Source organism: Heterodontus francisci, chromosome 46 (assembly GCF_036365525.1).
Source record: "Heterodontus francisci isolate sHetFra1 chromosome 46, sHetFra1.hap1, whole genome shotgun sequence".
NCBI classification, from domain to species: domain Eukaryota; kingdom Metazoa; phylum Chordata; class Chondrichthyes; order Heterodontiformes; family Heterodontidae; genus Heterodontus; species Heterodontus francisci.
In genome coordinates, this window is record NC_090416.1 from 19860860 (window position 1) to 19882913 (window position 22054).

Sequence of the window (22054 nt, forward strand, 5' to 3'; positions counted from 1 at the left end):
TATAGAATTTGGAAAGATATCCACCAATGCATCTACTATCTCTGTAGCCACCTCCTTCAACACTCTGGGATGTAGCTCGTCTGGTCCAGGGGATTTATCAATCTTCAATCCAGTTAATTTTTTGAGTACTACCTCTTAATTGATACTAATTTCTTTCAGTTCCTCATTTTCACATGTCCCTTGGTTCCCACATTTTCTGTATCTTCCTCCATGAAGACAGACACAAAGTAATTGTTTAGTTTCTCCGCCATTTCCCTATTCTCCAAGATAAATTCTCCGCCTGTAACGGACCCACATTGTCCTTACTAATCTTTTCCTTTTCACATACCTAAAGAAGCTTATACAGTCCGCCTTTATGTTTCTCGCTAGCTTTCATTTATATTCTCTTTTCCCATTCTCTATCAGTTTCTTGGTCCTCCTTTGCTGGCTTCTAAATTGCTCCTAATCCTCAGGTTTACCACTTTTTCTGGCAACCTTATAAGCCACTTCCTTTGATCTAATGCAATCTTTACCTTCATTTGTTAGCCACGGTTGATTCATTTTTCCAGTTGTTTTTTTTTTGTGTCTTCGAGGCATGTTTATTTGTTGCAGACCATGTCATATTTCTTTAAATACTAGCCATTGCCTGTCTACTGTCAAATCTTTTAGTGTATTTTCCCAATCCACCATAGCCAACTTGCCCCTCATACCTCAGTTTCCTTTGTTCAGATTTAAAACCCTATTTCAGAATGAACTACATCAGTTTCAAACTTAATGTAAACTTCTATCATATTATGGTCACTATTTCCCAAAGGCTCCTTTACAGCAAGGTTATTAATTAGCCCTTTCACATTACACATAACACTAAATCTAAAATAGCCAGATCCCTAGTTGGTTCTTCAACATACTACTCCAGAAACCCATCTTGCACACACGCCAGGAATTCATCCTCCACAGCATTAGTCCCGATTAGGTTTACCCAGTCTATATGTAAATTGAAGTCACCCAGTATTACTGTATTAGCCATGTTACATACACATCTAATTTCCTGATTTATACTGGACCCAACATTACCACTACTGTTTGGTGGCCTATAAACAACTCCCTCCAATGTTTTGCTGCCCCTTGCTGTTTCTTAGCTGCACCCAAATTGATTTTACATCTTGATCCTTCGATCTAAAATCCTCTCTCACTAATCTACTGATCTCTCCCTTATTGAGAACGCTACTGTCTCTCTTTTTCGCCTATCCTTCCTAAATGACGAATATCCTTGCATATTCAGTTCCCAGTCATGGTCACCCTGTAACCATGCCCTCTTTACCATGGGTAAATCATACCCATTTACCTCTATTTGTACTTTCAAACCATCTACCTTGTTGTGAATACTGCGTGCGTTCAGATAGAGTGCCCTTAACTTTGTCTTTTTAGCATTATACTGCATTCTGATCCTATTTGATACTTGCCTTTGCTTTGCCTATCTGCTCTTTTAGCTTACTACTGTTCTACTTCCTGTTACCAGTTTTGCTTACCTCCAATCTTCCCTTCTTGTCATACTCAAATTATCAATTCCCTTATTGCTACCTTCCTCTCTGGCCTTCTCTTCTCTCTCTAAATTATTACACCTGCCCTCACTTGATCCCTCGCTCCCACTATTTAGTTTAAAGTCCTCTCTACTGCCCTAGTTATACAACTCTCCAGAACACTGGTCCCAGCACGGTTCAGGTAAAGACCATCCCAACAGTACAGCTCCCACTTTCCCCAGTACACGTGCCAGTGCCCCATGAATCAAAACTAATTTCTCCCACATCAATCTTTGAGCCACGCATTTAACCCTCTAGTCTTATTTACCCTCATCCAATTTTCTCGTGGCTCAGGTAATAATCCAGAAATTATTACCTTTGAGGTTCTGCTTTTTTAATTTAGCCCCTAGCTGCTCATACTCTCTATGCAGAACCTCTTCCCTAGTCCTATTAATGTCACTGGTACCTACATGGACCACGACAACTGGATCCACCCCTCCCACTGCAAGTTCCTCTCTAGCCCCGAGGAGATGTCCCGAATCCTGGCACCAGGCAGGCAACACAACAATCTGGACTCTTACTCTTGGCTGCAGGGAACTGCTATTCTCTGCTTCCTGCCTGTTAACCAATCCTCAATCCACTCCATGAGCCCTTACCATTAACCTTTTGTGTGGCACCTTATCAAATGCCTTTTCGAACTCCAGGTATACTACATCTACTGGTTCCCCTTTATCTACCCTACTAGATACATCATCAAAAATTATTTTCCCTTTTATAAAACTTTATCTGATCATACTATGATTTTCTAAATGCATTGGTGCCCCTTCCACCAGGAATTACTGGATAACAATCGGGAGTAGGGAGTCTGGTTGGGATTGCTTTCTCCTCCGCTTGGAGCCATGCTGGTCAAATGTAACATCTCTGTGCCATCCCAGTCTCTGAGGACAGGTGCTGGGCTTCCACTGCCCTTCAGCCTTTGGTGCAAATGTTCCCAGTTACCCACAGTGATATCCCGATCCCGCGAGATGCTCGGAAACCAGCCACCACCTTTGGTAAGGCCAGCAAGCTGAAGTGGCGAGGTAATCATCTGGCTGGACTCCTTCCCCTCCCCCCGACCCCACCAATCCCATATCCTCACCCTACACCCATCATCGACACACAGGAAGTAATGACAGTAATACTCACAGTGAGAGGGCTAGATTCCGACCGCACAGAGGGCGATGATGACTGCTGCTGCTGGGGGACAGCGTTTATCTGGGAGTGCTGAAAAGATTGCTGCTGGTGATGGTAGCCTTGCTGCTGGGAGGGCTGGGACTGCTGGTAGCCTTGCTGCTGGGACTGCTGGTAGCCTTGCTGCTGAGTGTGCTGGGAGTGCTGGTAGTCTTGCTGCTGGGACTGCTGGTAGCCTTGCTGCTGGGACTGCTGGTAGTCTTGCTGCTGGGACTGCTGGTAGTCTTGCTGCTGGGACTGCTGGTAGCCTTGCTGCTGGGACTGCTGGTAGCCTTGCTGCTGGGACTGCTGGTAGCCTTGCTGCTGGGAGGGCTGGTAGCCTTGCTGCTGGGACTGCTGGTAGCCTTGCTGCTGGGAGGACTGGGACTGCTGGTAGCCTTGCTGCTGGGACGGCTGGTAGCCTTGCTGCTGGGACTGCTGGTAGCCTTGCTGCTGGGACTGCTGGTAGCCTTGCTGCTGGGAGGGCTGGGATTGCTGGTAGCCTTGCTGCTGGGAGGGCTGGGATTGCTGGTAGCCTTGCTGCTGGGACTGCTGGTAGCCTTGCTGCTGCTGGGACTGCTGGTAGCCTTGCTGCTGCTGGGACTGCTGCTGACAAAAGGGGTATGGGGGCAATCGCTGGTCCATTGAAAGATTACTGGTGTCTAAGGGAATACCCTGCAGATATAGAATAGACAGTTAGATTCCCCCAGCACACTCTCGTTTCGTTACAGTGCAGCAGGTCAGGCGCATCTGACTGACACTGCCTCAGAATTCACATCCTCATTTAACAATCCCTCCAGGCTCCTTCCTACCTGTGAGAACTCGCCCACCCGATGACCCTCTTCTAAAACATGCATGTGCTCCATCAGCAGTTACACAGCTTCAGCCTACCATCCTCGACATTCCGGAGCCCTCCCCCTCTGACAATACCTCTACCCAACCCACAAAAGCCTCCAAATACCCATACATCCCATCATTTTAACCAGGCCTCAGTCTGTCCACAGCCTTATACCGTGCCTGAGAATCTGAGTTTCAACAACATCACAGGAACAACAGAATATAAAGTCCAACACCTCACGAGAAGCCGAATAAGCATGTCCAAGCTTCAGCACCCCTGCTCAGGGCTCTGCCCTGCCCCTGCCCTGTGCCTCTTCCCAGGGCTCTGCACTGCCCCTGCCTCTTACCTGTGTGATCGAGGAGAGAGTGGGAGACATTGTGGGAGAGAACTGCTTGCTGTGGGGCCTCCTGGAATCGCTGCTGGACAGAATGAGTGGATTGAGTGGGACCCTCCTCCGAGGGGATGTGCTGATGGAAGTGGGTGGCAGCGAGCTGCTCAACGAGGAGTGCAGTGACGAAGCATTCAGCAGAGACTGTTTTGAGGTGGCACTGACCGCAGACTGCAGCGAAGGGTTGCTAGGCGATGACTGTAACGACGGGTTGCTGAGTGACGTGTGAAGAGAGGAACTGCTGAGTGAGGACTGGAGCGAGGGATTACTGAGTGAGGACTGTAGAGAGGAGTTGCTGAGTGACTGGCTGCTCAGCGAGGATTGGAGGGAGGGATTGCTGAGCGAGGACTGCAGGGACATGTTACTCAGGGATCCTTGCAATGAAGAGGACAACCCTGGGGGAAGAAAAGAGAGAAGACAAGCAGGTATTAACAAACCAAAGGTACTTAACCCTTCCTCTTGGTCATCAGAACAAATAATTTCATCCCAGTGACAGCTCGAAGTGGGTTACAGCCCAGGCACTGGGGCTCTTCACCAACGACAGCATCACAGCCCGGCCTCATCCAACATCCACACAAACATTAACCAGTCAGCAGATGATGAGGAGGAGTGGGAAGGCTGACTGACTGATTTCACAGCCACCCCCTCCCCTGGCCAAAGGCAAATTGCAGTTCAACTGTGGATACCTCACTTTAGGAAGGATGTCACTGCCTCAGAGAGGGTGCAGAGGAGATTTACTCGATGGTTCCAGAGATGAGGGACTTCAGTTCTGTGGAGAGATTCTTTTTATGCGTTTCATGGGATATAGGTGTAACTGGCAAGGCCAGCATTTGTTGCCCTTGAGGGCAGTTAAGAGTTAACCACATTGCTGTGGGTGTGCAGTCACATGTAGGCCAGACCAGGTAAGGATGTCAGATTTCCTTCCCTAAAGGGCATTAGTGAACCAGATGGGTTTTTATGACATAAAAACAAGAAATGCTGGAAATACTCAGCAGGTCTGGCAGCATCTGTGAACAGAGAAGCAGAGTTAACATGTCAGGTCACTGACCCTTCATCAGAACTGGCAGATATTAGAAATGTAAAAAGGTTTTAAGCAAGTAAAGCGGGGGTGGGGCAAGACATAACAAAGGAGGAGGTGTAGATCGGACAAGGTCACAGAGAATAACTGACCAGAAGGTCATGGAGTAAAGGTAAACAATATGTTAATGGTGTGGTGAAAGACAAAGCGTTAGTACAGATAGGGTGTTAATGGACTGCAAACTGAACAGCCACAAGCACAAACATGAAATAAAACAGTGGGTAGGCACAGTAGAAACAAACTGAACAAACTAAAATAATAAAATAAACAATCGATGATAGTTTCATGACAACAGAAGTTGTTCTCTTTAAAGTGGAGATGGTTAAGGGGAGATGTAATAAAGGTTCAAATGATGAAGTGTTTTGATAAGGGAAAAACGGAGAATCTGTTTCCATTGGCAGGAGGGTCAGTCACCAGAGGGACACAGTTTTAAGAAAATTGGCAAAAGAATCAGAGGGGGAGATGAAGAAATATTTTTTAATACAGTGAGTTGTTGTGATCTGGAACGCGCTGCCTGAAAGGGCGGTGCAAGCAGATTCAATAATAACTTTCAAAAGGGAATTGGATAAATACTTGAAGGGGAAAAATGTGCAGGGATATGGGGAAACAGCGGGGTGGTGGTGGTAGTGGGGGGGAGTGGGACTATTTGGATAGCTCTTTCAAAGAGCCAGCACAGCCACAATGGGCTGAAAGGCCTTCTGAGATGCCACGAGGATTTGATGGTCCCTGCCCCAACTGAAAACAGCTCACTTGGCAAACAGAAGAGAAAAATCAGTAACTCACCCACTGATTCATACCCGGATGCCATTCCCAGGGATGCTCCGATTCCCAGGTGGGTCATGGTTGTGGTGAGGTTGCCTGTGCTGTTCCCACCACTGATGCTCGAGAAGACTGACTCTTCAGGATCGAGTGGCGTGGGGAGCGGAGATGGGAAGTGGAGGTTTGTTAGATCTGGGAGGGATCCACCCGTGTTCAGTGCACTGGGAACGTGTGAGATGTTGCTTGTTTGGTCTGGCGATGGAAAGATGCTACAAAAGGAAGGATCCTGGTTAATAGCAGCCAGGCACCACACTGAACACAGTTTCTATAGTAAGCTGTCATACTCAGGTTTTTATTTCACAATTCAAGTTATAATAACAGAACACTTCACACCCTGGACCCCACTCTGGTACCCTTGCTGTGTTTCGAGCAGGGTCGGGAGGGGTCCAGTTCCCTTCATGTAAAGGTCAGAAAGACTTGCATTTCTCTAGTTCTTTCATACCATCCCAAAGCTCCTTACAGCCAATCAAGTACTTTTGAAGTGTAGTCACTGTTGTTATATAGGAAACACAGCAGCCAATTTGCACACAGCAAGATCTCACAAACAGCAACGAAAAAACGAATAATCAGTTTCTTTTACTGACGGTTGAGGGATTAAATATTGGCCCCACGGCACCAGGAAGAACTCACCCTCAGTTTAATGTCTCATTCAAAAGAAGCAACAGCTGACCATGTAGCACTCTCTCAGTACTGACCCTCCCAAAAGTGCTGCACTCTCTCAGTACTGACCCTCCAACAGTGCAGCACTCTCTCAGTACTGACCCTCCAACAGTGCAGCACTCTCTCAGAACTGACCCTCCCAACAGTGCAGCACTCTCTCAGTACTGACCCTCCAACAGTGCAGCACTCCCTCAGTACTGACCCTCCAACAGTGCAGCACTCTCTCAGTACTGACCCTCCCAACAGTGCTGCACTCTCTCAGTACTGACCCTCCCAACAGAGCAGCACTCCCTCAGTACTGACCCTCCAACAGTGCAGCACTCTCTCAGTACTGACCCTCCAACAGTGCAGCACTCTCTCAGTACTGACCCTCCAACAGTGCTGCACTCTCTCAGTACTGACCCTCCAACAGTGCAGCACTCTCTCAGTACTGACCCTCCCAACAGTGCAGCACTCTCTCAGTACTGACCCTCCCAACAGTGCAGCACTCTCTCAGTACTGACCCTCCCAACAGTGCAGCACTCCCTCAGTACTGACCCTCCAACAGTGCAGCACTCTCTCAGTACTGACCCTCCGACAGTGCAGCACTCTCTCAGTACTGACCCTCCGACAGTGCAGCACTCCCTCAGTACTGACCCTCCGACAGGGGAGCACTCCCTCAGTACTGACCCTCCGACAGTGCGGCACTCCATCAGTACTGACCCTCCGACAGTGCAGCACTCCCTCAGTACTGACCCTCCGTCAGTGCAGCACTCCCTCAGTACTGACCCTCCGACAGTGCAGCACTCCCTCAGTCCTGACCCTCCAACAGTGCAGCACTCCCTCAGTACTGACCCTCCCAACAGTGCAGCACTCTCTCAGTACTGACCCTCCCAACAGTGCAGCACTCTCTCAGTACTGACCCTCCCAACAGTGCTGCACTCCCTCAGTACTGACCCTCCAACAGTGCAGCACTCCCTCAGTACTGACCCTCCGACAGTGCAGCACTCCCTCAGTACTGACCCTCCGACAGTGCAGCACTCCCTCAGTACTGACCCTCCGACAGTGCAGCACTCCCTCAGTACTGACCCTCCGACAGTGCAGCACTCCCTCAGTACTGACCCTCCGATAGTGCAGCACTCCCTCAGTACTGACCCTCCAACAGTGCAGCACTCCCTCAGTACTGACCCTCCGTCAGTGCAGCACTCTCTCAGTACTGACCCTCCGACAGTGCAGCACTCCCTCAGTACTGACCCTCCGACAGTGCAGCATTCCCTCAGTACTGACCCTCCGACAGTGCAGCACTCCCTCAGTACTGACCCTCCGACAGTGCAGCATTCCCTCAGTACTGACCCACCGACAGTGCTGCACTCTCTCAGTACTGACCCTCCGACAGTGCTGCACTCCCTCAGTACTGACCCTCCCAACAGTGCAGCACTCTCTCAGTACTGACCCTCCGACAGTGCAGCACTCCCTCAGTAATGACCCTCCGACAGTGCAGCACTCTCTCAGTACTGACCCTCCCAACAGTGCAGCACTCTCTCAGTACTGACCCTCCCAACAGTGCAGCACTCCCTCAGTACTGACCCTCCAACAGTGCAGCACTCTCTCAGTACTGACCCTCCGACAGTGCAGCACTCCCTCAGTACTGACCCTCCGACAGGGGAGCACTCCCTCAGTACTGACCCTCCGACAGTGCAGCACTCCATCAGTACTGACCCTCCAACAGTGCAGCACTCCCTCAGTACTGACCCTCCGTCAGTGCAGCACTCCCTCAGTACTGACCCTCCGACAGTGCAGCACTCCCTCAGTCCTGACCCTCCGACAGTGCAGCACTCCCTCAGTACTGACCCTCCCAACAGTGCAGCACTCTCTCAGTACTGACCCTCCCAACAGTGCAGCACTCTCTCAGTACTGACCCTCCAACAGTGCAGCACTCCCTCAGTACTGACCCTCCGACAGTGCAGCACTCCCTCAGTACTGACCCTCCGACAGTGCAGCACTCCCTCAGTACTGACCCTCCGACAGTGCAGCACTCCCTCAGTACTGACCCACCGATAGTGCAGCACTCCCTCAGTACTGACTCTCCAACAGTGCAGCACTCCCTCAGTACTGACCCTCCGTCAGTGCAGCACTCTCTCAGTACTGACCCTCCGACAGTGCAGCACTCCCTCAGTACTGACCCTCCGACAGTGCAGCATTCCCTCAGTACTGACCCTCCGAAGTGCAGCACTCCCTCAGTACTGACCCTCCGACAGTGCAGCACTCCCTCAGTACTGACCCTCCGACAGTGCAGCACTCCCTCAGTACTGACCCTCCGACAGTGCAGCACTCCCTCAGTACTGACCCTCCAACAGTGCAGCACTCCCTCAGTACTGACCCTCCGACAGTGCTGCACTCCCTCAGTACTGACCCTCCGACAGTGCTGCACTCCCTCAGTACTGACCCTCCGACAGTGCTGCACTCCCTCAGTACTGACCCTCCCAACAGTGCAGCACTCTCTCAGTACTGACCCTCCGACAGTGCAGCACTCCCTCAGTAATGACCCTCCGACAGTGCAGCACTCTCTCAGTACTGACCCTCCGACAGTGCAGCACTCCCTCAGTACTGACCCTCCGACAGTGCTGCACTCTCTCAGTACTGACCCTCTGACAGAGCGGCACTCCCTCAGTACTGACCCTCCGACAGTGCTGCACTCTCTCAGTACTGACCATCCGACAGTGCTGCACTCTCTCAGTACTGACCCTCCGACAGTGCAGCACTCCCTCAGTACTGACCCTCCGACAGTGCGGCATTCCCTCAATACTGACCCTCCGACAGTGCTGCACTCTCTCAGTACTGACCCTCCGACAGTGCTGCACTCCCTCAGTACTGACCCTCCGATAGTGCAGCACTCCCTCAGTACTGACTCTCCAACAGTGCAGCACTCCCTCAGTACTGACCCTCCGTCAGTGCAGCACTCTCTCAGTACTGACCCTCCGACAGTGCAGCACTCCCTCAGTACTGACCCTCCGACAGTGCAGCATTCCCTCAGTACTGACCCTCCGACAGTGCAGCACTCCCTCAGTACTGACCCTCCGACAGTGCAGCACTCCCTCAGTACTGACCCTCCGACAGTGCAGCACTCCCTCAGTACTGACCCTCCGACAGTGCAGCATTCCCTCAGTACTGACCCTCCGACAGTGCTGCACTCTCTCAGTACTGACCCTCCGACAGTGCTGCACTCCCTCAGTACTGACCCTCCGACAGTGCTGCACTCCCTCAGTACTGACCCTCCCAACAGTGCAGCACTCTCTCAGTACTGACCCTCCGACAGTGCAGCACTCCCTCAGTAATGACCCTCCGACAGTGCAGCACTCTCTCAGTACTGACCCTCCGACAATGCTGCACTCTCTCAGTACTGACCCTCTGACAGTGCGGCACTCCCTCAGTACTGACCCTCCGACAGTGCTGCACTCTCTCAGTACTGACCCTCCGACAGTGCTGCACTCTCTCAGTACTGACCCTCCGACAGTGCAGCACTCTCTCAGTACTGACCCTCCGACAGTGCTGCACTCTCTCAGTACTGACCCTCCGACAGTGCAGCACTCCCTCAGTACTGACCCTCCGACAGTGCAGCATTCCCTCAGTACTGACCCTCCGACAGTGCAGCACTCCCTCAGTACTGACCCTCTGACAGTGCAGCACTCCCTCAGTACTGACCCTCCGACAGTGCAGCACTCCCTCAGTACTGACCCTCCGACAGTGCAGCACTCCCTCAGTCCTGACCCTCCGACAGTGCAGCATTCCCTCAGTACTGACCCTCCGACAGTGCTGCACTCTCTCAGTACTGACCCTCCGACAGTGCTGCACTCCCTCAGTACTGACCCTCCGACAGTGCTGCACTCCCTCAGTACTGACCCTCCGACAGTGCTGCACTCCCTCAGTACTGACCCTCCAACAGTGCGGCGCTCCCTCAGTACTGACCCTCCGACAGTGCGGAGCTCCCTCAGTACTGACCCTCCGACAGTGCGGCGCTCCCTCAGTACTGACCCTCCGACAGTGCTGCGCTCCCTCAGTACTGACCCTCCGACAGTGCAGCATTCCCTCAGTACTGACCCTCCAACAGTGCGGCGCTCCATCAGTTCTGACCCTCCGACAGTGCTGCACTCCCTCAGTACTGACCCTCCGACAGTGCAGCACTCCCTCAGTACTGACCCTCCGACAGTGCAGCACTCCCTCAGTACTGACCCTCCGTCAGTGCAGCGCTCCCTCAGTACTGACCCTCCGACAGTACGGCGCTCCCTCAGTACTGACCCACCGACAGTACGGCGCTCCCTCAGTCCTGACACTCCAGCCGTGAGATTGTCGCTTGGTACTGCTTTGGAAGTGTCAGCCTGGGTTATGGGTTTGAGTCTCAGGAGGGGGACATATACCCAGGTCTCTGACTCACAGGTGAGAGTGCTGCAGTGCCTGAATCCTGATGGTGCTCATGGCCCGCCCTTGGGCGGGATGATGAAAACCTTTGTTCGGAGTCTCTGTATCTTTTCTCATAACTGCAGCCAGCAGCTTCCTCCTTCAGCTAAATACTTCCTCTGACAATAACTCAGTTCTATGTAGCCTAAGTTGATCCATTGCTTGACTCTGACTGCAGTCCTGGGGAGGTTCTGCTATCTGCTCCCTCACCCTCCGGAAGAGGTGATCAAGAGGAGCTGCTTTTCCAGGGATCCCACTTTGTCACCATGAATGTTTATTCCATCCCTTCCACAACCCTGTTTGTCCCTATTTCAATAGCATGCCTGGGGTCAGGGCCTCTCTGAACTGCTCTCTCCTCATGGCTTGAGCTTCCTAACCCCAGTCAAACACGCTGCCCTCCCCCTTGTGTTGAATTTGAGGCCCCTTTCCAGGTGGAATGCTTCACCACCATCACCGCCTAATACAGTGTCATATCATGATGTCACCTCTCCTTGTCACTGCCTCCTAGTTCCCCTGGGATAAGAGGGCTGTCCCATGAGGAGAGATTGAGTAGAATGGGCCTATCCTCTCTGGAGTTTAGAAGAAGGAGAGGTAAACGCATAGAAACATATAAAATTCTTTGAGGATTTGACAGGGTAGGTTCTGGGAAGCTGTTTTCCCCCAAGCTGGAGTGTCTCGAACCAGGGGGTCATAGTCTCAGAATAAGAGGTTGGCCATTCAGGACTGAGATGAAGAGAAATGTCTTTACTCAGAGGTTTGTGATTCTTTGGAATTCTCTACCCCAGAGAGCTGTGGATGTTCAGTCATTGAGTACATTCAAGGCTGAGATCAACAGATTTTTGGACACTGAGGGAATTAAGGGATTTGGGGATAGGGCTGGAAAGTGGGTTTGATGTTGAATATCAGCTATGATCTTTTTGAATGGGGTAGCAGGATTGAGAGGCTGAATGGCACACTCCTGCTCCTATTTCTAAGGTTCCACTTTGCAAGTTTTCCCAGGCACAGTCCCTCGCTCCCATCATCGGATTTCTCAATTTAATGAAAACACACAGCGAACATCAAAAAGCCAGTGATTGAGTTAGGGGGGAGTCAGAAGGTCCCAGGTCTGTGCTACGTTTATTGATCTCATCCTGGCAGCATTAAGGGAGTGACAACTGGCCTCAGTGCCCCTGGCATAGGGATGAGGACAAAAGGAAAAAGAGATATATTTCCCAATGTGTTATTTAGCACAGCTAACTTTCAGGATCTGGGGCAGTTACCCACTATCAAGCATTATCCCTCCACCTCAGCCCACTCCTCTAGTGAAGGCAAAGACCCTCCCTGGGAAGACGGGTCCCATCACTCTCCCCGGGAGGACGGGTCCCATCACTCTCCCCGGGAGGACTAGTCCCATCACTCGCCCCGGGAGGACGGGTCCCATCACTCGCCCCGGGAGGACGGGTCCCATCACTCGCCCCGGGAGGACGGGTCCCATCACTCGCCCCGGGAGGACGGGTCCCACTTCCCTCCCCGGGAGGACGGGTCCCATCACTCGCCCTGGGAGGACGGGTCCCATCACTCGCCCTGGGAGGACGGGTCCCATCACTTGCCCCGGGAGGACGGGTCCCATCACTCGCCCCGGGAGGACGGGTCCCATCACTCGCCCCGGGAGGACGGGTCCCATCACTCGCCCCGGGAGGACGGGTCCCATCACTCGCCCCGGGAGGACAGGTCCCATCACTCGCCCCAGGAGGACGGGTCCCATCACTCGCCCCGGGAGGACAGGTCCCATCACTCGCCCCAGGAGGACGGGTCCCATCACTCGCCCCGGGAGGACGGGTCCCATCACTCGCCCCGGGAGGACAGGTCCCATCACTCGCCCCAGGAGGACGGGTCCCATCACTCGCCCCGGGAGGACGGGTCCCATCACTCGCCCCGGGAGGACGGGTCCCACTTCCCTCCCCGGGAGGACGGGTCCCATCACTCGCCCTGGGAGGACGGGTCCCATCACTCTCCCCGGGAGGACGGGTCCCATCACTCTCCCCGGGAGGACGGGTCCCATCACTCGCCCCGGGAGGACGGGTCCCATCACTCGCCCCGGGAGGACGGGTCCCATCACTCGCCCCGGGAGGACGGGTCCCATCACTCGCCCCGGGAGGACAGGTCCCATCACTCGCCCCAGGAGGACGGGTCCCATCACTCGCCCCGGGAGGACAGGTCCCATCACTCTCCCCAGGAGGACGGGTCCCACCACTCGCCCCGGGAGGACGGGTCCCATCACTCGCCCCGGGAGGACGGGTCCCATCACTCTCCCTGGGAGGACAGGTCCCACTGCCCTCCTGTACCTCATCACCCCCATGTATGAATTCAGACAGTGAATGGGGGAATCTGGGGTTGTTGCAGTAGAGCTGGTGCTACCTTCCCCAACAGTCCATGTAAACGTCTGTCAGTAAGGGTCACTCTCCAGTGATCAGGAGCAGAGCCCCCAGTGCACTAGCCTTCCCTAATCCACAGGACGAGTGTAGCTCTCCACTGCTGCCCTGGCACTGACCGTAGCCCAATCTGAGAAGGGAGGTGGTGGGGGGTCTGTCCTACACTAGCCAGTGCAGTTACCCTCCAAGCTGGGGAGTTGGGCAGGGGTGGGGGGGGGCGGGCGGTCGTGAGGGCAGGGGTCTGTCCTACACCGGGCAGTGCAGTTACCCTCTGAGCCAGCGGGGCAGGGAATGCTTGTGGGACTAGCAATTTCGTGTGTCTCGTCTCCGTTCGGTTCACTTGCCCCTTCTTGGCGGCTCGCCTCCACAGGTCCTCCTTCTGCTGGGCTGGTGGTGACCAGGTCATGGACTCTTCCATGCCTTCCGACATCAGTGCTGTTCCATACTCAGAGAACAGCGGGTGGGCTTTGCTGCAGGGTGAGACATACAAAGTGTCAGCTCCTGGAGGCTGCCAATCCCATTTCCACACAACCCTCCTGGGCTAGGTTCGGGGGGAACCCTCCCCCTGTGCCCCACCCCCCAATTCCACCTGCACAGTGAGCCCTGAACTGACTGGGAGACAACCCGGGGGGCGGGGGGGGTAATTGTGTCAGCCACATGGGTCTGTGCCACACGGAACAGGAGAAAGCCAGGTTCCACTGCTGAGCCAAGGGGACAAAGGCAACATTGAGGAAGGAGAACTTGGCCAGAATTCCTGCTCTTTCACCATTCCCAAGGAAATCTCTGGATAGGAGGAGATTCTACTCCTTCTTCTCCAACAGTGTGGGCTGTCCAGGCTCAGATTTGGAGAAAGGCCCCTTGGTGAGGTACCGGGTGGCAGTGGAACCCAGAAACTGGTGAGCACCTGCAGGAGAGGAGGGGGGAAATAAACAGGACAGCTCAATGGGAAAAGCACCATCGACAAACTCCTCACACCCCATTAGCTGGCAAAACAAGGTATGCAGGTGCTAAGAAAAAGAACATTTTGCTTTTTAAATGCTATTTATGCCAGATTTAACTAACAAGATAGCAAGCTCCCTCTACACTGTCCCCCATCAAACACTCCCAGGACAGGTACAGCACGGGGGTTAGATAGAGTAAAGCTCCCTCTACACTGTCCCCATCAAACACTCCCAGGACAGGTACAGCACAGGGATTAGATACAGAGTAAAGCTCCCTCTACAAAGAATTTTAAAAAACGAGGTTAGATACAAAAAAAAAAACGGGGATTGGCTGGTCAATTTGGAGCACTTCCTGCCAGCAATCAGGGGGAGCAGCTGCACCTGTGTTGCTGCAACTGCAACTGGAGAGGAGAGAGGAGACTGGAGTTACTGCAGAGAGGTGACTGTAGACAGCTGTATTTACTGTGGAACTGTTGCACTTTTTCAAGACTAAGACCTGAGAGTCATTTTGGAGAGGTGGGTGTTGGAGCACCAGAGAACTGTTGGTTGTTTGGACTGTTGGGGGAGGGAGAAGGCACCGGAAGATCCAGGGGTGGGGCTGCCAAATTCTATATGGAGCCCCTGTACTAGCTCTTGTGTTTATCTGCCATCCTGCACAAAAGGGGCTCCCTCCCCACCCCCAACTGTGTGGCTCGGGACGGCTGGAGCTGCCCGGCTGAAGAAAATCCTTATACAACAACAGAAAAGGGAGAGAACCGGGCGGTTCTAACCGACCCGGGCGAAGAACCCTCCCCTAACTGGAAGAGTGGAGTGTCGACTCTGCAGGAAGGTGCTCCAACCACCAATTGAAGTGTAACATCCTTGCAGCTGTTCTCTCTCTTCCATCACTCGGCCACCTATCCTCTCCTCCCCTTGTCCTTTTCAGCCCTATCCTCCTCTATTCCAATCCCCCCCTCCCCCATCATATTGTTTGTGTTTCAGAAAACTGTCGTGTGCTTTGTTTCTTGGGGGTGGGCGTAGCTCTGCGACCCCATGGCAAGCCCCTCTTCGCCGGTGGCGGGGCCTTCCCGTTCATAAACTGCTGCGGCTGCTGCAGCTGCACCTGTTGCCCCGTCACCGTTTGCTTTATTAACATCGAAGCATGGGGTCAAGAGCTACGTCCACCCGAACATGACTATAGAGGCATGCGTGAAAGCAATGGCCGAGGTTGTCGGCCCTTCGGCCATTGTTGCAGCCTCTAAAATGTACGGGAAGGCAGTGTTTTTCCTGAAGACCGAGCGGGCGGTGTCCCTGGGTCTGAGCAAGGGGCTCACCGTGGGCGGGACCTTTCTGCCAGTGGACCCCCTGGAGGCCACTGCGCAAAGGCTCATTCTATCCAATGTCCCGCCCTCCATTCCTGGTGAGCTTCTCCTTCCCCACCTGCACCATCTGGGGGAGGTAAAGACGGGGCTCACCCCAGTCCCGCTCGGTCTTCGGGAGAACAGCCTCCGACACGTGTACTCCTTCCGCCGCCAGTTATTCATGCAGCTGGCGCGGGAGGAGGTGACAGAGGGCCACTTTAATGTAGAATTCCAGGGGACGGCCTACCGTGTCTTCTGGACCTTGGACGGTGCCATGTCTGTAAGGGGGTGGGGCATGTTCGTAAGAACTGCCCCAACCTCCCGGCTGCCAACTCCAACTCGGCGGCCCAGGGTGGCGACGCTGCACCTCCTCCCACCCCCCCTACACCACCACCAGATACCATTCAGTCGGTACCGGAGGCTGTGGTTTTCACGGCCTCCGGCAGGGAGGGGGGTGACCGTCCAAGTGGAAGGAAGGCGCGGAGGGGAAATAAACATCGAGAGGCACGTCCCCTGGACACCGTGACACTACCCGAGCCTGAGCTCAGCCCAAGGCCCGATCTCGGGAAGTCAACTTGCCCCAGGGCTGGGCTCAGGCCCAGGGTGAATAAAAAAAAGGAGAGTGTGGAGGTGGAGGCCTCTGATGATATGGAGGTCTCTGAGCCTCTGCACACAACTGGGAAAAAGAGGAGAAGGCACCCCTCCACAGAGGTAACAAGGGGCCCTGAGGCGCAGGGCCCATCTGTTGGAGGGGAGCTGTCTCCTGTTTCGGGTCCCCAGGTTTCCCCTACCGCCACCACCAAGGCTGCAAAGTCCGGGCAGGAGCACTCTATTCCTCAGGATGGAGGGGAGGGGAAGGCCCCGGTACTTGAGGCCCCTCCTGAAGGAGTAAGTGGGGCCCTGCTTGTGGTGGGGGAGCCTGGGGACGCCGCCCATTCTGCCACTGCTACTGGGTCGGGTGCCCTGAATGAAGGGGAGGGCGAGGCCCCAGAGGGTCGGGCCTCCCAGCCGGAGTCCACCACCAACCAGGAGACACCCGACCCAGTTATAACTGAGAATGCTGCCCCATCTGCTGGGCCTGTGGGTGCTGGCGGAGCGGGAGATGGCCTCCTCCCTCCGCCTCCAGTCTCGGCTCCGGCTGCTTTCCCGGAGCCCGGAACTTCTGTCTCCCCTGGACCACTCATTGGCCTGGGGACGGAGGTGGAGGGGGGTCCTGAGCCGCTGGTGCCTACAGGCTCCAGTTTCACAATAGAACCCAGAGAGGACTCCTCCGCCATCGATCCTGGGGGTGGGATCGTGACGGAGGCGGGACCAGCTGGCGCGGCCGGGACGTCCGCCCCACAGTGTATGGTAGATGAGTCGGCCGCTGGCGGTGACGACCCGGAGGAGGATGGGGATTCGGTGCGGGGCACGGAGGATGATCTTGATTCCATCGCCAGTGAGGTGGTGGAGTCCCTCGTGCCTCCCACCGAATCTCCTCTCATCCCCACGGCGGAACTCCGGGATTTCCTCGCGGCTTGCAGGGGTTGCCGCAATAAAGTTCAGCTGGCCCTCGACCGTTGGTCGAATCTGGCGCTGATCATACAGTCCGTCCGTGCCGCCCTTAAGATAGCGGGAAAGCGCGCGGACGTGAAACTGGTTGAGAGGCGCCGTTTTAATGTGTTCCTCAATGATGGGGGAGTGGAAGGCCAGGTGCACTTCCACTCCCTCCTCACAGTGAGGTGTTGGTGACGGGTTTTAAGTACCTTTGACATGAAGATAACCATAGCCAGCCTCAACATCAACGGCAGCAGAGGGGCTCACCGCAGATTTCACAATCTCTCAGTCCTTAGGGAAGGGAGATACGTGGTGAGCTTTCTGCAGGAAACCCACACCGTTCCGGGAGACGAAGCCACCTGGCTCCTGGAGTGGCAGGGTGGGGTCTACATGAGTCACCTCACCCCTATTTCTAGTGGGGTGGCTATCTTGTTGGCCCCGACTTTTCAGCCGGAGATCTTGGGGGTCAAGGAGCTAGTGCCGGGCCGCTTGCTCCACCTCGCCGTTCGCCTGGGTAGCGTGCTGCTCCACTTTGTGAACGTGTACGCGCCCAGACCCGGCGCGTTGCAAGCGCGCTTCTTTGAAGAAGTGTCCGCTCTCTTGAGCTCCATCGATAGCGGCGAGTGCATCATCCTCGGGGGGGATTTTAACTGCACCCTCGAGGTGGGGGATCGCTCCGGTCCCCAGCGCGGCCAAGCGTCGGTGGAGAAGTTGAGGGGACTGATCAGCTCCCTTAACTTGGTGGACGTCTGGCGGAATCTCCATCCCGACTCTAGCGCCTTCACGTGGAGGTCTGGAGGAGGGGGGTCGCGAATCGACCGCCTCTACATTTCGCAGGCGTACGTCTCCCGCATTTCGGCGGCCTCCATGCGGCTGGTGCCGTGCTCGGACCACCGCCTGGTGTGGGCGGAGTTTACTCCGCTCCGCACGCGGGCGGGGTCCGCGTACTGGCACTTTAACAACCGGCTGCTAGAGGACGAGCGATTTCGGGACTCGTTCTGTCGATTCTGGGCCGACTGGAGAAGGAAGCAGGGGGGCTTCCCCTCCTTGAGGCTATGGTGGGATGTGGGCAAGACTCACATCCGCGTCTTCTGTCAGGAGTACGCGAGGGGGTCGACCAAGAGGCGGGAAGCCGGGATCGGGCGCCTTGAGAGGGAGGTGCTCGACTTGGAATCCCGCCTCGGTCATGCCGTCGCGGACCCGGCCCTGTGGCAGGCGTACAAAGAGAAGAAGGGCGCGCTGAGGAACCTGCAGCTCATAGGGTCCCGAGGCGCGTACGTGAGGTCGCGGATCCAGATCCTGGAAGATTTGGACCGCGCCTCACCCTTCTTCTACTCGCTGGAAAAATGGCGGGGGGGTCCGTAAGCAGCTCGTTGAGCTGCTGGCCGACGACGGATCCTCCATCACGGATCCGGAGGGAATGGGCCTCCTGGTCCGGACGTATTACAGTGCGTTGTTCTCTCCGGATCCGTCCAGCGAGGATGCGCGCAGAGTTTTGTGGGAGGACCTGCCGCAGGTCAGCCCGGAGGGCGCCGAAGGTTTGGAGGCTCCGCTCACGTTGGCGGAGCTGACTGGCGCCCTCCACCAGCTCTCGAGGGGCAAATCCCCAGGGCTGGATGGGTTGACCGTGGAGTTCCTCAGGGCGTTCTGGGACGTCCTGGGGGACGATTACGCGCGGGTCCTGGGGGAAAGCCTGGCGACCGGGGAGATGCCCCTCTCGTGGCGCAGGGCGGTCATCGTCCTGCTGCCGAAGAGGGGCGATCTCCGCCTGCTTAAAAACTGGCGTCCGGTCTCCCTCCTCAGCACGGATTATGAGATCTTTGCCCGGGCTATGTCTACCCGCCTGGGCTCCGTGCTGGCCCACATGATCCACCCCGACCAGTCCTACACAGTCCCGGGCCGGTCCATCCAGGACAACATCCACCTGGTCCGGGACCTGATCCATCTTTCCCAGAGGACTGGTCAGTCGGTCGCCTTTCTCTCCCTCGATCAGGAGAAGGCGTTCGACAGGGTGGATCACGATTACCTTTTCGGGACTCTGCGCGCTTTCGGACTCGGGCCGCATTTCGTGGCCCGGGTCCGACTTTTATACGCCGCCGCAGAGTGTCTAGTCAAAGTTAACAGGTCCTTGACGGCGCCCCTTCGATTTGGGAGAGGAGTGCGTCAGGGGTGCCCCATGTCCGGCCAATTGTATACCATCTGCGTGGAGCCCTTCCTGTGCCTGCTTCGCAGGAGGTTGACGGGATTGGCTCTGCGCGAGCCGGCCATGCGGGTCGTCCTCTCGGCTTACGCCGACGACGTGCTCCTCGCAATCACAGATCCCGTTGACAGGTACAGCACGCGAGGATCAATTGGGAGAAATGTTCCGGACTCCTGGTTGGTCAGTGGCGGGTGAACTCCCTGCCGGAGGAGATGACACCTTTTGCGTGGAGCACCACGCACCTCCTCTATCTGGGAGTCCACCTTAGCCCCGCTGAGGAAGCCTGGCCGGCAAACTGGCAGGAGTTGGAGGCGAAAGTCACCGCTCGGCTGGGGCGCTGGACAGGACTGCTCCGAGTGCTTTCCTACAGGGGCCGAGCGTTGGTCATAAACCAACTGGTGGCCTCCATGTTGTTGTACCGGTTGGTCACTTTGGCCCCGCCCCCTGTATTTGCCACCAAGATCCAGAAGAAACTCGTCGATTTCTTCTGGGGCAAGAGGAAACACTGGGTCTCTGCCGCGGTCCTGAGTCTCCCGATCGAGGAGGGCGGTCAGTCGCTGGTGTGCGTCCGCACCCAGGCTGCGACTCTCCGCCTTCGGACCCTGCAGAGATACCTGTACATCGAGCGTCCTCCCAGATGGTGTGCGCTGGCGACGTATTTTTTCCGCCAGTGTCACTGCCTTCAAGACGACACGCAGCTCCCGGTGGAGTCCGTTAGCCGCGCCTCTCTGAGGGAGTTGCCTGTCTTTTACCGGGATCTTTTCCGAGTCTGGAACATGTTCGCCTCCAGTCAGGGCGCTCCCCTGCCGGCGGAGGAGAGCGCCTCGGCTGTCCGGGCGGCCGACTCCGGGGACGGTCCGGCGGGCGGAGGAGTAGCCGAAACCCCCGGGACGCCCCTCACTGCGGGTGGCGAGGGGGCTCGGGAGTGCGGAGCGATCCCGGCCGAGCGGGAGTCAGCTCGGCCGGAACTGCTCATCGGACCCAGGCCCCGAAACCCTCCTCGGGAGCCGGTCCCGCACAACCCGAGCCGCCTCTCGGAAATGCCCTCCGTGCCATTCCAATCGGCGCGGAGGGGTTTCCTGTACAGGCTGCTCCTGCACACTCTCCACTTCCTCGCCCTCGTCAGCCGGCAGGACACGCCCTGGCGGTCCGCATTGCCATCTGGCGGCGAGGGGAAACCCCGATGGAGGTCTCTTTACGCGGGAGTCTTCCCCCTTTACATCGGGGACCTGGGGTGGAGGGTGCTGCACAGAGCAGTCCCGTGCAATAGGCTTTTAAGTAGGTTCACGGACTCCCAGGCCACCTGTACTTTCTGCGGCCTGGACGAGTCCGTGTTCCACATTTATATGGAGTGTGCGAGGTTGCAGCCCCTATTTGAGTATCTGAAGGGGCTGCTCCTCAAATTCTGGCTGCACTTCAGTCCCACGCTCCTGATCTTTGGGCACCCGGTGCGGAGGGGCTTGGGCCGGGAGGAGGATCTCCTCGTCGGTCTGCTCCTGGGCCTGGCCAAGGTGGCAATTCACAGGTCCAGGTTGCGGGCTGTCGGGGGGTCCGTCCTCCCCGATTGCCTGCCCCTCTTCCGCGGTTACGTTCGCGCCCGGGTGTCCCTGGAAAAGGAGCATGCGGTGTCCGCCGGTACGCTTGAGGCCTTCCGCGACCGGTGGGCACCGCAGGGACTGGAGTGCATTGTCGACGCCGAGAATGGCATTTTAATTTGAGTTTTTTTGTTTATTTAAAAAGAAAAAAAAAAGAAAAAGAAAAAAAAAAAACGGGGGTTAGATCCAGAGTAAAGCTCCCTCTGCACCGTCCTCATCAAATACTCCCAGGACAGGTACAGCACGGGGGTTAGATACAGAGTAAATCTCCCTCTGCACCGTCCTCATCAAACACTCCCAGGACAGGTACAGCATGGGGGTTAGATACAGAGTAAAGCTCCCTCTGCACTGTCCCCATCAAACACTCACAGGCAGGTACAGCACGGGGTTAGATACAGAGTAAAAAAAAATATATAAAAGGAGCCTGGGGTATAAAGGTCACCTTAAAAAAAAAAACAGGGGGTTAGATACAGAGTAAAGCTCCCTCTACACTGTCCCCATCAAACACTCACAGGCAGGTACAGCACGGGGTTAGATACAGAGTAAAAAAAAAAACGGGGGTTAGATACAGAGTAAATCTCCCTCTACACCGTCCTCATCAAATACTCCCAGGACAGGTACAGCACGGGGGTTAGATACAGAGTAAATCTCCCTCTACACTGTCCTCATCAAACACTCCCAGGACAGGTACAGCACGGAGTTAGATACAGAGTAAATCTTCCTCTACACCGTCCTCATCAAACACTCCCAGGACAGGTACAGCACGGAGTTAGATACAGAGTAAATCTCCCTCTACACCGTCCTCATCAAACACTCCCAGGACAGGTACAGCACGGAGTTAGATACAGAGTAAATCTCCCTCTACACCGTCGTCATCAAACACTCCCAGGACAGGTACAGCACGGGGTTAGATACAGAGTAAAGCTCCCTCTACACAAAAAACAGGACATGTTGAAAATCAGGGTGGTACCCCTTTATGAAACGGAGACTTACTTGATGCCAGGTACCTCGCAGGATTTGGGTCGTGATGTCACACTCTGTACCTGTGGACCAACAGACTTAGATCAGTTTGTGTTTGTTTAATCCAACTGGTCAGTTTGAAATGT

At 55.2% G+C, this 22054-nt stretch overlaps 1 protein-coding gene across 5 annotated transcripts in view; it reads right to left on the minus strand.

Moving 5' to 3' along the window:
* The window catches only part of LOC137356811 (CREB-regulated transcription coactivator 2-like), a 174773-nt gene that overhangs the window by 37763 nt on the left and 114956 nt on the right, over nt 1-22054 (minus strand). For 4 of the 5 annotated variants that reach the window (XR_010971111.1, XR_010971110.1, XM_068022603.1 and 1 more), the window contains exons 9-13: nt 21942-21991; nt 13681-13806; nt 5796-6040; nt 3893-4329; nt 2685-3383 (exon numbers count right to left, since the gene is read on the minus strand). Coding sequence is in view for 3 of the 5 variants with exons in the window: in XM_068022603.1 (XP_067878704.1) it covers nt 2685-3383; nt 3893-4329; nt 5796-6040; nt 13681-13806; nt 21942-21991 (1557 nt within the window). In the remaining 2 variants the exon portion in view is untranslated. The remainder of the gene's footprint in view (nt 1-2684; nt 3384-3892; nt 4330-5795; nt 6041-13680; nt 13807-21941; nt 21992-22054) is intronic. The other variant, XM_068022604.1, reaches the window with a different exon arrangement.